Source organism: Scardinius erythrophthalmus (assembly GCF_964197995.2).
Source record: "Scardinius erythrophthalmus genome assembly, chromosome: 17".
Taxonomy (NCBI): domain Eukaryota; kingdom Metazoa; phylum Chordata; class Actinopteri; order Cypriniformes; family Leuciscidae; genus Scardinius; species Scardinius erythrophthalmus.
In genome coordinates, this window is record NC_138237.1 from 23,340,870 (window position 1) to 23,357,107 (window position 16,238).

General features: G+C 38.4%; 1 protein-coding gene across 1 annotated transcript in view; it reads right to left on the reverse strand.

Annotated features, from left to right (window-relative positions):
- col23a1b (collagen type XXIII alpha 1 chain b) overlaps nt 1-15,107 on the reverse strand; it is a 102,940-nt gene extending 87,833 nt beyond the window's left edge. Inside the window, 2 exon segments of the mRNA XM_081391549.1 lie at nt 13,809-13,878; nt 14,497-15,107. Coding sequence (XP_081247675.1) covers nt 13,809-13,878; nt 14,497-14,781 — 355 coding nt within the window. The 5' untranslated portion in view covers nt 14,782-15,107.
- Between the last annotated feature and the right edge of the window lie 1,131 nt (nt 15,108-16,238).

A 16,238-nucleotide genomic window follows, 5' to 3' on the forward strand; every position in this document is an offset into this window, starting at 1 on the left:
GCAAATCAGTATATTAGAATGATTTCTGAAGGATCATGTGACACTGAAGACAGGAGTAATGATGCTGAAAATTCAGCTTTACCAACACAGGAATAAATTAGATTTTAAAAATAATAAAAAATTAGATTTTTAAAATAGAAAACAGTGATTTTAAATTGTAACAATCCACAATATTGCCGTTTTGACTATTTTTGATCCAATTTATATAGCCCTGGTGAGCATAATAACAGACTTCTTCCATTTTCATTTAAAAAAAATTAAAACCTTAAATGTTTAAACAGTACTGCTTATTGGATGCTCACTATTAACTAACTATTAACTACGACTTAATAAACTCCTTATTACTGCTTATTAATAGTTAGTAAGGTAGTTGTTAAGTTCAGGTATTGGGTAGGATTAGAGATGTAGAATATGGTCATGCAGAATAAGGCATTAATATGTGCTTTATAAGTACTAATAAACCGCCAATATGCTAAAAATATACATGCTAATAAACAACTAGTTAATAGTGAGAATTGGACCCTAAACTAAAGTATTACCGAATTTTTATTAATTTATCTTGAGATGCCACAATGTAGTTTAACACTTAAACACGTTATTTGTCTAATAGAATGTTTGAAATGTACTTTACAACTGTGTGTAATCAACAGTTGCGGTCCAAAACAGGATCATGTTTATTTGACACAGCTGAAGCTCACTAGCAGCAGACAAAGTCTGACTTAGACTATCAGAGGGATGCCAGACGTTCAGTATACAACCCCCACCACCAAGTGCTAGAGGCCTACACATTCACTCAGACTCAAAAAACACAAACACAAACCGGCCTGCCAGAGCCAACACACACATATAAACAAGCTGTATACGCTTAATAGAAAATACAGGAAAAACTTTCACAACGAGAGTCTGTTTATCCTGGGAGAATTTATCATAAATTTCAACAGGTCAGCCCAGTACACTTATAAAATATAGAGTGTGTTTTTCCTCCAGTGAAGAAAAGTAAAAATATAAATGACATCTGTTGAATTGCTCTTCAATAGAGTCTGGTTGAAGGAGGAAGGCAAAGCATCTTATCTCTCAGTCAATCAAAACAGGCTACAATAACACACACAATTAGGAGATTACCATCATCCCAAATCCAACAACTGCACGCAACTTGGACTTAGTCTGCAAAATAGTCTTCACACGGATTTGAATTCTTTCTCTTCAGATAACTGAATGCAGCTGCACTAAGGCCATGTCTCGCTGATGCTTGTTTATCAGACGTCCCAGAATGAATCAGTACAGCAGTGCACAGAACTGAGAGAGCATGGAGGTACACATGTAGTGTTATGAAGCTGCCTATTTCATTCAAACTCCACTACAGCAGCTTTTTAACCTTTTTGACTCAAAGGCCCCTTATGGTATTTCTGTTGTAATAATGGCAAAGCTGCTTGTTTTCAAAAAAAAAAAATTATTAACAGAAACTGGGTTTGTCAATATCCCAAATTAATTAACCTCAATTCTGTTTGTGATTACAGAAATGTCAAGAACTGTTTGTTTGTTAATAAATTGAGTTGTTATGGGGGAAATAATAAAAGGAATATTCAGTTCACATCTTGATTTTGTACTTTTTTGCATTTTAGTCAAGTTTAACTGTTTCCCCTAGCCTGGCTCCGCCCTCCTACGAACTTCCGCTCAATTTTCTTTTTCCTTCAGTACTCCGTCTGGGTTTGCAGTATATTCTTGGATTTTCTCCGGCCAATTTTTGGGCGGTCCAATCAAGGAAAAGAGGGAGTGGCTGAGAACGATGACGTTGAGGTGCGCTAGTTTGAGTTGTAGACATACGTCTCGACCAAACGTTAGCGATTGGTTATGGCAGATCCAATAGTTTTAAACTTCAACAGAGTACCCGCCTTCAAGAAAGTTAACGCTTGTCAATGGAGAGTCGCCAGACTCTCTGTACATATAAAATGTACGAGAGTCTGGTAGGACCAGGCTATGTTTGCCCGGTATTGACAAAAATTTTCGTGTTTTCACTGTTATATGGTAGGGGGCGCTCTTACGCATCTTCTGAAAGAGTACTGAATCTCCTGATCAAAACACTTGCGAAGATGAAGTAGAAACAAGCGATAGCATATGTAGGCAGATGTATGTGTAAAATAACACGATCATCAACATTAAACAGCATATAAATCAAAACCTAATGTTACTGAATGAAATGTCGACCTAGGACGAGCTATAGGACTGTACAAGCTTTGGGGATGTTGATAGACGTGATCTATTCCATCTATGTTTTGATCATCTTTCTGAATCTGATCTGGATGTAGTCTTTGACAGAAACACATTTTTCTCAGCTTTTTGCTCAATGTTGCTTTTGTATTAAACTTACCCACATTCAAGTGTTGATAAAAAACTAATGCATTAAGCTATAATAAATGTATTTATTTGTATTTACACGTATTACGTGTTCAGTCTATAGTGTTTTTTTTCATAGTGACATCGCCCACTACTGGCTTGGCATGAATAATACTGCGTTTTTAGTCGTGCTTGCGGGTCAATGTGAACGGGGAACGTTTTGACAACATTGTCCTCTGTGCGAGAAACTTTTCAAAATGACAAAGGAAAAACGTTCCTTTTTTTGCTACATCATTGTCGTGTAAACGTAGGCTACCCTTATTTTACATTTGTAATCATTTTCCTGCAACCCTTAGATGTTTGCTGAGGCTCCCTGGTTGAAAACCATAAGCTTTGTGCTTGCTAAGGCTAGTACTATAGCTCACACAGCGTAAAAAATGTTTGTAATTTTGATGGTAAAAAAACGGTAAAGTTGCTTGATTGATAACTGGGAATGATGAGGAACCATTACTGTCTTTTCATGGTTTTACATTAAATTAAGCAACATCTAAACTAAATAGTCCGATTCTTTTTCCTTTTTTTAATCACTCGAGACCAGTTTCCAGAAAACCCCGAGGTGAAAACGATGTAAAACAAACCTCACAGCTTGACAGTAAAAAACGTTTCAGGAAAATGGCAAGATCTCCCCATGGCACTGAAAAAAGTGCAACCCTGTTCAAAATCCCAGTCTAGGAAACAAGGCTCCACAGCTCCAAGTTTCTGCCGTGGACCATGCAACCCAAAAGTACAGTTAGGGGAGAAGTTTAAAATGTGAAAAGACATGGCACGCTGCCACACAGATGGGGGATACAACAGAGGGAGAAAATAAATTCTCTGGCTCGCTGGAGGCATTTGGGAGATTTGCAATTAAGATTAGGCCTGACAATGCTAGGACAAGGACCAGGCTCCTTTAGTACACACAATTATGCAAACAGACAGCATGATGTGCGGCATGTGTGACTAAACCGGCGACGGGACCCCATTGAAGGATCAAGAATAACTGGGAGGAAATGGGATATGTGAATGAGATAATAAAGAATGGTTCAGCAGAGAGACTAGAGTAAATAAAGATAAATTCTCTCTTCTGTCTCTCTGTGTCCAATACAAATTTTCCAATTTATTTTTATTTTAAATATAACCCTAACCATTTCTCTGATTTGATTCAGAATCATTAAGGTACATTTCATTGTCCAGTTTGCTTTTATAATGATCTATCTGAAAGAAATTCTCTCTCTGCTAATGCTGTAAAATATACATGGCAGAATTTAAAAATTAAAATGAATAATCTTTCTATTTATTTTTAAAGAACCAGCTCAAAAGAGTCATTTATTTTGTGAATAGGACTACTGTGCTTTTGATTCACTAAAAGAACCGGATCATAAGAGTAATTTGTTTATGAATCTGACAACACTTTTTAATCGTATTCAAAACAGACTTCGCTCTCACAATCACAACTCTGATAAAAACGAATGTATATGATATGACATGAAGATAAGTGAATGATGATAGAATCCAGTAAGCTGTTATGAGAACACTGAATTACTGGCTTACTTATATTTCAGAGAGCCTGAGAATTGGCTCTGTTCTGCCAACTGCAAGTGCTTAACGAGCATTTTAACACTTGTTTAACAAATTAGGAGACGAATTAAAACAGCAACAGCCCTGCCAACTCTTCTGTGCATGCAGACCGAAACAAACAAACAGCTGAGCCAAGATCTGATGAGTAAAAACTCTTAACCACTGAAAAAAAAAAAAAAAAAAGGTCTTCACAGGCATGAAATTCAGGACTGCACCACAGAGAGAACAGCGCTCTTATCGTTTCTAAATTGACATCATCTTTGAGATTAAACGGAAAAGATAAGGTTGATTACTTTTGACAAAGAAGAAAAACGTTGAATGAGCTTTCATGGCAGTTATCAAATAGTTACAAAAGCACCCTGGTGTTATTTTACTGTAATTGGAGATTTTTTAAAATCATGGATTGAGCAAGGAGGTATAAATGTTCTCCAAATGTAGAAAATCTTGTGAGGTGTGACATGACGGGAAGAAAAAGCGAGAGTCTTCCATATGATCAACAAATCACCTATTTTTTCTTATTATCAGACCTAACATGCCATAATTGCTTCCATATCTCCTCTCTATTTTCAGTGGGCACATGGCCTCACATTTCATTCAAATGAAACTGGGAAATATTGCAGCCAAACAGGGAGGGCGTTTTTACAGTGATGTTGAGAGTATGGCAAAATGCCCTCCCACAAACTACAGACAGATGCTTTTAATAAGCCGAGAGTACAGAACCCATACCGCTATTGCCTTTATTTTCTATTTATTTAGCTAGATCCTGATGGAGATACATTCTGACTACCTATTTCGCAAAACCAAGCAGCTACAGACTCATGTAAATAAAAAGTAATAAGAAAAGTTTGTGCCACATATGTGCTCGTAGGCTGCACTTAAAGAATAGTTCATCATTTACCCACCCTTGTGTCGCTTCAAATCTGTATGGCTTTCTTTCTTCTGTGAAACATTAAAGAATATATTTTGAAGAATGTGGTAACCAAACTATTTGGTTACTACTGATTTCCATTATATGGGCAAAAAAAAAAGCGATTTTTCAAAATATCTTCTTTTATGTTCGACAGAAGAAAGTTTTCAGAGCCATATGAGTTTGGGTAAATCATGACAAAATTTTCATTTTTGGGCGAACTGTCCTTTCAAAATAGTTTCTGCATTATTATTTTGGAGTCACCTTGACAAAGCAATACGATATGTGTGCTGGAGATTCAATTGCTAAAGTTGGCCAGTCGGGTTCTGGCGAGAAATATTTATTAATTTTCCAGAGCATCTCCTCGTTTTCTCTGCAAAGTAACCTTCTAACACGGTGTGAAGAAACACGTAAGCACCCAGGGTGCATCGAAAGGGCTAGATTTTCACGTTACTTAGCTTCATGCTTACTTTAATCAACGTGAAGGTATAGCATATGACTACACTTATGCACAGAGGGGAAAGCTTAATGTAGATCAGACATGAAAAAGTTCAAAACCAACACAGAGGCCAACAGATAATCTGTACCCCTCCATCTCACCCACAGTGAAACCCTTACAGCCCTAGACAGCTTTTGGAGGAAGCATTAAAGCTTACAGCCGTCTCAATGGGTAGGCCAATAAAACAAGGGCGGATTACATTCTTAAGAGGCACGTTTATCCAAGCACGTCGCGCTGCTTCCAGAACAACCTCCCAACCTGGGAGAGGAGACTAGGTGTCCGGATCTGTGACGGGTTAGGATCTACATTGCCCTCAGGTTCAGAGTATACGGTCACGCAGTTATGTGAAACATTCAGATCTTTCCTGCTGTAGATTTTCACAGTCATGCTCAGATTTTGGCTTTAAAATAATGTATTTGTCTGTAGCGACAATAGCAGTGGTTTTCAGAGCACTGGCCAGTATAGCTTCAGGCTTAATTGTGAAAAGTAAAAAAACATAGATGTATTATTGAACTCAGTTATGAATGTGGTATCTATAGAGACAATGAATGCAAACATCTGTATTCTGGTGATGTGGCGGGTTAAACCAAAAAGAGGAGGGTTTTAAAACTCATAAAAACAAAACAAAATGGTATTTTATAAGATATAGTAAATAAAGTTAAAATTGTCATGGACTATAGATCCAAGATGGCGCTCCCCTGTGTGCGACGTCGCGTAGCCCTTAGAATTAACTGGTTGTTGGTGTTACTTTTGTTATTTTTACTGTTTTTCACACATCACGTAAAGGCAACAGTAAGACCTAGTGTCTGGTACGATCGGGACACGTTGTTTTCTTTACAAGAGCAAAGCCATTGGGGAACACTCGATCACACAGCGCTGGATTTACACCCGGAACTGTTACGCCAAAACAACGTGCAGCAAGTCTATTCCGGGAGCCAGACTCAAGCGAGAGTCTATACTGGCTTCAACAGACCGAAGCGCAAGCGAGGGAGACGGGGAGGAACCGAGCGAAAGCTCAGACGGCTTGTTAGCAAAGGGAGGCTAACACTCCCTGTAATTCTGTTTGCAAACGTCCAGTCATTGGGAAATAAAATGGATGAACTGCACGCAAGATTATCAGCTGAGCGGTACCTGAGAAACTGTTCCCTATTATGTTTCTGTGAGACGTGGCTGGGGGAGGAAATCCCTGATGAACCTCTAACACCGGAGGGTTACACCATCTTCAGAGCTGACAGGCGCGCTGCAGACTGCGGAAAGAGCCGCGGAGGAGGAACTGCCGTTCTAGTAAACCAGTCCTGGTGTACGGATAACAAGGTCATCTCTCAGCACTGCTCCGAAGACGTGGAATTTCTAACCTCTAAGTCTAGGCCATTTTATCTACCTAGGGAGCTACACTGCATCATTGTAAGTGTTGTGTACATCCCCCCCCCTCTGCTAAGGAGGAGGTTGCACTAAACATTTTACACAACATGGTCAGTAAACATGAAAATGAGTATCCTGAAGCTGCTTTTATAATCTTAGGAGATTTTAATCACTGTAATCTTCGTAAAGTCATTCCAAAACTGTATCAATATGTGACGTTTCCTACTAGAGGTAATAAAACACTGGATCACTGCTACTGTAACTTAAAAAATGAATACGCAGCTGAACCCAAACCTCATTTTGGGAAGTCTGATCACATTGCTATTCTACTTAAGTCCATATACATAAACAGGTTAAAGGCTATCCCTGACACCACTCGTATTGTTCATGCTTGGACTGACAGTGCTATGGCCAGCCTTCAGGGGTGTCTGGAGGCCACGGATATGAACATCTTCAAGGAGGCCACAGACAATATTCATGATTATACAGAGACTGTCAGTGACTATATTAGCTGGTGTACCTCCTTATGTGTTCCTGTACGTACTGTCCATATTTTTCCAAACCAAAAGTCGTGGTTTAATGCTGACGTACGGAAAAAGATCAAGGAAAGACGGGTGGCTTTCAAGTCTGGTAACAAAGAGGAGTATAAAAGGGCCAAATACGAACTGCGAAAGTCCATCAAAGCAGCAAAAAGGGCACGCTCCCTAAAACTTGAAAGCCTCCACCTACAGAACAACACACACATTATGTGGAAGGAAATCCAGTCTATCACAAACTACAATAGAGGCACTAACATCACCGAGGTCAGAGACGCCACCCTGCCGGACTGCCTCAACAACTTTTAATGCAGATTCGACAGGATGAATTTGGACACACCCTCCAGACTCTGCAATAGTGCTGAGGACATCGCTCTACAGGTGACACACACACAGGTGCTGAAGGCTCTGAAGCAGGTTAACCCCCACAAGGCTGTGGGACCTGACTTAGTGTCGCCCAGAGTCCTGAAGTCCTGTGCTGAACAACTAGCAGGTGTGTATACAGACATTTTCAACCAGTCCCTGTCACAAGCGGTAGTTCCACGTCTGTTCAAGTCCTGTTTTGTGATACCAGTTCCCAAGAAACCTGACGCTTCAACCCTAAATAACTTTAGGCCTGTGGCCCTAACACCAGTTGCCATGAAGTGCCTAGAAAAGTTGGTTCTGACACATATAAATTCTTTCATCCCAGACACTGCAGATCCATTTCAGTTTGCCTACCGTCCGAACAGATCAGTGGACGATGCAGTAGCCTTTGTTTTACACCACACACTTCTACATCTGGACTATAACAGAACATAATAGGATGCTGTTTCTAGACTATAGCTCCGCCTTTAATACCATCCGTCCTGCAAAACTCATTGTAAAGTTAATAGACCTCGGATTGCCGGCCACTACCTGCAATTTGATTTGAGACTTTCTTCTAGACTGCAGGTGGTAAAGATGGGAGGGATAATATCAGGAAATCTCACAGTCAGCACAGGCACTCCCCAAGGCTGTTGCCTCAGCCCTAAGCTCTTTACATTATACACACATGACTGCGTCTCCACTCAGGACAGCTCACTCGTCATTAAATATGCAAATGACACGACCATCTTGGGCCTTATTAAGGGGGAGATGAGACAGGGTATAGGGAACTGGTCAATGGCATCATGGTCTATGGAGAGGAAAATGACCTGTTCCTCAATGTAGACAAGACCAGAGAGCTCGTTATAGACTTTAGGAAGAAAAGCCCTCCTCTGCAGCCACTCACCATCAAGGGCACTGTGGTGGAGAGGGCCAACAGCCACAAATGGGCCTGCATTTGACATCTAACTTAAGCTGGACTACAAACACTGTCACCACAGTGAAGAAAGCTCAAAAACGACTGTATTTTATCAGGCTTTTGAAAAAGGCTGGGCTTGGGATGTGCCCTCTTACTCATGCCTACAGAGGACTTATAGAGACTGTCTTGACATATGGCATTACCGTGTGGTTTGGAAATGCAACACGGGCAGAGAAGAAGTCTCTCCAAAGAGTTATAAAGACTGCAGAGAGAATCATTGGGACAGACCTCACACCCATGACCAAACTGTACACAGAGCGCTGTAAGAAGAAAGCTCAGTCCATACTTGGTGACATTCATCACCCAGCTCACTCACTTTTGAAGCCCAGACACAAAACCTACAGCCTGAGTCATATAAGAGCGGACAGTATCATCACACATAAAACACGCTTCTATAACAGATTTTATCCAACAGTGGTGAGACTAATGGCTAACTCATAGAAACAGGGTATATATGGTATATATGGCTAGCAAGCACTGGTACACTGTTATTTATTCATTAATTTATATATATTGACTCTAAGGGTGATGCAGTACAATTCCTATATATGTGTACAATTCTTTTTTGTGCTCTGCAAATGGCAAATAAAACTTTGAACTTTGAACTAAAGAAAACTTTAAACGAAAAGTATCTAGAAGACATTATTATTTATTGTTAAAATGTTATAACATTGCTAAAGATCATACTGATGTATTCTCTTACAGTTTGTGAATTACTGGTAGCAGCACTGTAAAAAGTGATCAGTTGACAACTTAAAAAAAGGTGAGGAAACCTGTGGCCTTAAAATAATAAATTAAATAAACTTCATGCATAATTGAAAAAAATAAGTTGTGGATTTATCGAGTTCACAAAACTTAATTTTTTCAATTAGGCTCCGCATGAAGTTTACTTAGCCTACTTAATAATTTTAAGGCAATGGGTTTCCTTACTTTTTTAAGTGATCACTGATCACTTTTTACAGTAGCTAGAATGAATTCAACTGTCTTTGGGAAGTGTCTGAGCGGCTTGTTTCAATATCTCATTCATCTTTGAGCTCTGAGTGACCAGTGTCGTCATTTCAGGTTGAGAGGAAAGTCTGAGTGGATTCAGCTTTGACAAGGCCTGAGTCAATTAATTGCTTTGTTGAGCTCATTATGGTCCACAGGTAGTCCTTTTGTGTCTATAGTTCAAGTGTTTTTTTCTGATGTTTGCCATGAAAGGAAGCCCATTAAAGGCAAAGGAAGGAACAGCAAATTGCACAGATGGATGACTCAGGTTTACCATTCACCTCAAGAAAACATTTCGATTCACCAAAAGCACCTTTAGTCTTTAATTGGAGATAGGAAGTGCAACATAAGTGAGAAAGACAAAAGGTCTATTCACTGTAGAAAACCTATAAGAAACAAGACTTACTTCCTGGCCACTTCAATTGTATTCTTCATGCATGTTTGGTCCCCAACCATGAATAATAACAACTAAAGAGAATAATATTATATCACAGTAAATAACATGATTAAATGTCAATGTTATACAGTGGGCCTGTAAATTATAGACATCCTTATAACATTGACGTTAAACAAATGCCATCAACTATAGTTTGTAAGCCAATAAAAGCTCCCATGAGCACAATAAAAACGGGCTTAATTTTTTTTTATAGAATTGACTTCACTATTTTGGTGTAAACTGGTAAAGATGTACATAATCAAATCAAAACTATTAAACATCAGTATTTTTATATTAATATCATTACATAATGTGATTTAAAACGTCACTGTGAAGGACAAACTATATTTTTATAATAAACAGATATTTACACTAAAGAAAAAGTGAGTGGTGTTTGTCTGTACAAAGCTGAATACCTCAATGCAGGTGTACTGGATTGTTTCAGAACATTGCTATGGATTGGCTCAGGTGATCTGACTGGGTAATGGCACGTTGATACACAGTTGATAGTGATGATGGCCCACATTAAAAAGAGCCCACTGTGATTCTGGCTAGTTGCAGCTCCTTTAGCGTAAGTATATGGACTTGTTTTCTGTTACATCATTCTCCAGGTGTAAATCATACACCTGACAATGATTGCTTAGAAAAGTAATAGAACATCTCTTGGGTTTAACACTACTGATGGTTGCCTTACCAAGCATTGCTTAAAAGAACATCACAGAAGTATCAAGTGTCTGATGAATAATGTTATTGGGATCTACATGTATCAGAGGCAAGCTAGTAAGAGCTGTGAGAGTAAACCTCACTCCTCTGGCCTCAAGAGGCGCACTAGTGACTGACACTAGATGCTGTGGGCCTCCCATGCCGGTTCGAATCCTGCTCTGGGGTGCGTTTCCCGAAAGCATCGTTAGCCAACTATGGTCGCAAGTTCCGTCATTATCAGCATAGTTCAACGATTTGGTGTTTCCCGAAACCATCGTTCCAACGAACGTTCGCAAACAGGTTGGAACGTGTGGTTGGAACGACAGCTCTCAAGCTGTGGTTAGAAGCATAGTTTCTAGTTTACATGAGATGTAGACTGAATAAATCCTTATCTTTAGCAAAATAAGCAAGCTGACATTCAGTACAGCCCGTGTTAATTATTTGGAATACATACAAATGTAATTTACATCTTTTAGTTTGTCAAGAGATTTAAAGCACCGTTTTTGAAGACTGCGCATGTGCGAACGTGCTCTACTATGTAAGAACGAGCCAAATACTGAGTCTGGTAATAAAGCAAAATAACTGAGAAAAATTAGAAATGGTCTTCAGATGCCATGTCTGTAACTTATATGACAAAATCTAGCGTTAATTCGATCTCAAACAGATTAATTAAAATAAGTTATTAGTCCACAACGTGCGAGACGTCATAAACCAACGTGGTTGAACGATACTTTGCGACATACAGTTTCGGGAACCAGTCGTGACTAGCTAGTTGATTTCTCCAACGATGCATCGTACTATGGTAGTTAAGCAGCGAGTTATATAGTTGTACGGGAAACGCACCCCAGAGCAGTGCGAGTAGAGCCGGAGGGGTTACATACACAAAACTTAACATGGAGAGATGGTTCCTCCAAAGATATCTTAAAACATATGTCTGCCATAGGCAATGTTCATGGGTAACGCATTACAAGCAACGCGAGTTATGTAATACTCAAGTAACTAGTGCTTTTCAAGTAACTAGTGAAGTAATGCATTGCTTTTAAATTTACAACAAATTTTCAGAGCTACATTTTCAAAAAAGAAACGCAAGTTACTATGTTTTTCCATTTATAGACTGACACCTCTCCTGTCCTCATGTTGAGTGAAATCATGAGTAAGTGCAGTGGCGTTGTGTGAACATGAATTGTTACTGTAGTTTACTCATCACATGAGCAAAAACAGATTCAGTATTCCTCAATATGATTCAAAACACTGAAATGCAAATTAGGAATATTATGCAAACCTGCAAAAATTAAATATGTGCAGATATTCGTTATGTATTTAATCTCTTTTTATTAACAAATGTCTTTGCTGCTGACCTTCGATGAGCCAATTCAACCATAATAATCAGCAAAAATGACTTTAGTTAAACATCACATTTGTGTTTCTTTTTTGGTTTTTATTGTTGAAGAAAGAAAGTTGGAGGTTTGATTGAGCTGCGCCCTCTATTGTACAGGTGTGAATTTGCATTTCCTTCAGCCAGAGGCTCCTTTATTTTACTTTTGTGTGAAAGGGCCTTTACATTTGGCAAAAATAGAACTTAAATGGAAAAAATAGAGGGGGGGAGGGGGGGGGTGTTATTCAAAAACAAATAAGCAAGCCCAGCCCAGGTAACGCATAATTAGTTACTTAGGGAGTAACGCAATATAACACACTGCTTGTAAAAGTAACTTTCCCCAACACTGTACATAGAAACTAAAACAAGTCTCTTACAGACAATTGAAGATATGAGATACTGTCCTTTTTAAAGTTATCAGAGTTCACTGATCTTACAAGACGACTTTTGATGTATTTCCCCTTCTTCCTTCTATTCTTAAGGCTTTTGTGCTCTTTGATATTTCAATATCAGGGATAAACTGAATTTATAATATGCTCTTTGCTCATGGCAAAGTTAAGCATGGAAAGAGAACAGAGTGCATGATAAGGTTGTACGAATAGATATGAAACCAGTCCTTGGGAAAAGAATTCAGAGAAAAAAAGATAAAAGAGCTTTAAAGCTGAGTTGAGCTTAAATAAAAATGTAGTGTCCAATGGGACTAAAAGTTAAATTACACCCACATTTTAGCAACAACATCAGAGGGTATAAGGGGGGCCCTCTTTTGGTACAGGCACCACTACCATGAAATCTTCATAGGTTAGTAAATTTCTCCATGCATAACTCCACAATGCCCTGGGAGAGTACGTCTCTTTAACAGTGCTGGTGTAAACCTGTCATTTTCTTTCATGCAACAGTCAAATTTCCAGTGACTAAAACTTGAAAACAGAGCAAGAAATTCATGCAAGGTTAAGTATCCTCTGTCTATCCCCTACTTTGCACCGATAGCTGGTAATGAATTTTAATGTCTCGTAGCTGAGCTTACAAAATAAATCTGTGGCATCCACTGGCCTCTGAGGACAGAGGAGCGCCACTCATCTTTATAACTTCCACATGTGAGTTATTTAATTCAGCATGAAGTATATAAGCTGTGGTTCTGCCTGTGGTCACACCGAAAAGTCAGAACACTGTCACTTATCCACGCTGTAAAATGCTTTTTTTCATCATTACAACATCTCTGCATCCATCTATTTAACCTGCCACAATAATGTCTGCTACTCCGTCTCAATTATATGAGTTTTCAGAGTTTGAACTTGATTTTCTTTTTCGGTAATTCAATTCATACTGCAGGTTATAATGTTGGCACCATTTAACTTTACAGCAGCAATTAAACTTAAGTTTAGAAAGAAATTTTAACAGTGTAGATTGCAATGGTGAGATGAAACAGTGACTAATTCCATCATTCCAAGAGCTTGATTGAAACAGTTCTTTCAAAATACAGAAATATATACAAAATGTTTTGGTGGGATAAAGTTCAACTGAAGACAGATGTATAAGACAAGTCCCTGTTGAGCTGAACACTCGTATCAACATGCTAGCAGGAAGTCACCTGCTGCATCATTTATTGAACCGTTTAAAGGCATTGTTCAGATTTTGAGATAAAAATAGAGTGAAAGTGGCTCAGTAGTTTTAGAGAAAGAAAGATAAACAAAACTTAAAAAGTATCTCTGGCACATGCAGCAGAACAAACCTGGAGGACACGAGCACTCTTGCGCTGCTTCTCGAGCTGTGCGAATTTTCGACACCCCCTCTTTGAGTCTCTGAGAAAACAGATGTATATGACATACATACATTTACACATTAGTCATTTAAAATAACACTGTATGGGGGTGAAATCCATAGAAAAACAGAAAAAGTACACTGTAAAAATTATTTTCATGATTTATCAAAAAAAAAAATCAAATCAACTTAAGATGAGATAAGATCATTTATGTGGGTCTGATAACATAATATTTTGAGTTTCTGTTGATTAAACCAATCTCCTTCATTAATTTTTTTCATTTCAAATAACTTAAAGGCAACCAGGTTACTTACTAAATTAAATTACTTTTTTAAGTTAAACCAACTTTTTACAGTGTACAGGCTATTGATAATTTTCCACCAGGACATGTTTTGTTAAATTTACCGATTTTATTTAATCTTATAACACAAAGCAACGCGTAATTCAAAATAGCCTATGGGGAAAACACATGAGACAAGTTTATAGTATGAACAGCTATTCTCTAATTAATTTCACTTTTAGTCGCATGAATGTGTTCTAAACACATAATGCAATATAAAACCAAACTGAAAGCCAGATAAATTGCCTCATTTTCATTCAATGTTCATAAAAGTAGGCAAGAATGTTTTTTGTTTTTTTAAAAAGTCGCCTCACTCACCTCTTGCACAAGTTTCTCTATGGCATCCCAAAGAGTCGCGTGCGCATCCAATGTCGCGTGCACAGGTTGAATCACAGACAGTCTCTCCATCTCCAAAAGCTCAACTTTACGCTCAAGATGAGAAGTTTTGACGTTCATAAACAGACAAACTGCCACCGAAGACGCCGACAGCATAAAACATACGAGGGTTGTTAAGCAGTGAAATATCTGTGATGTGTGATGTCCATTGCCTTTTGATGTCTTTAACACATCTTTTGAATCCCCAGTTGAAACCATTTTTGGCATTATGGTTATCTGACAAAATAGTATCCTTGTTCTTGAATCCTTTTTTGAAACACGAGTAGCTCTTTATTTCAGTAAAGTGGAGTTTGTGGCTTCTGCGTAACTGCGGCTGACAGGAGACGCGACGATGTGACGCACACTAGAAGAGAGCGTGTACTACTGAGAGTCTGCTGCGCGAGACGAGCTGATGGTCGCGCGCTTCTCTCCGTCTCGAGCGCAGGTTAAGTTGTTTCCCTCTGAAGTGTCTCTCTCTAGTCAGCCCCTTCCTCGCTGCTCAACTACCGTAAACAAATCAATGTAAACGACAGTTGTGCGAAATGCGTGTGCGCGCAAGTGTCTTCTCCCCTCCCAGACCCAAAGGTCAAAAGTCAAAACAAAAGATTGACGGTGGGTTTTGAGAGGAGGCTTTCTATTCTTTTACTATGCAAGTATGTGATTCAACAGAGTTTCCAATAGTTTCAGTAACCACAAGATTAGGCTACAAGTCAGGTTGCGCGTTGATGGAAGTATAAGAACTATTAATATCACTTTACTATTACCACACATCACAAATATAAACACAAATAAACAAACACAAATAAACAAAAACTATACTGTTTAAAAACAAGTCACCATGGAATTGAAATCGACTATTCTTTTCTTTTTTTATGGAATGTTGCAGAATTTTTTTTAATTAATGAGCAAGTATATCAAAAACCTTTAGTCTTTACGTCATGTCCTTAAATAAAGGACAACAATTTTCTTTATATTTGCATCGTCATCCTCCAATATAGTGAAAATTTATAACCAAATATTTGACGTAGATTTTTTCTTAGGCTATCCATCTTTCTCTTTCTTCTGTTATTTATTTTGTTTGTGATGTCATGAAAGCTCAAGTAGGCACTAAACCATTGTTCTTCCTCGAGTAACTTGCAAGTTTATGCTTCAACCACTAGAGGTCCAAAAGATGTTACCTCACTGTGGACAAAATACAATTTGGCTTGTGCAAAACGTACTTACTGCCGATAAAGATGAAATGTAGCCTACTTATGATGCGTTGTTCAAAACTCGGTCTATGGAACTACACAAGGGTCAAAGAAAGACATCAAGAACATTTTTTTTGTGTATACAATGACCCTGTAAATGTCCAATTAGGAGTGGTTTATTGCACAAAGTATTGTTTTTATCCGTCTGTAATAAAGAACACATATTAGAGTTGCAGCCAATATAATTTGCTTTACATATTGCGAAATCTCGAGATTGTCACCACATGATGTCCATATGCTGTCCAACATTACAGCAAACCGTAACAAAAAGACTGCAGAACTAGAAGAGCTTATGGTGCCATCTGCAGGAGAGACATTATATTACCGGTCCGTTTTCCTGTTGCCTAATGATGGATGAATTTTAATAATAAAAATGCCTAATGCACTCCAATTATTATCAATAAGAATGACAAAAATAAATAGACAACAATGGTG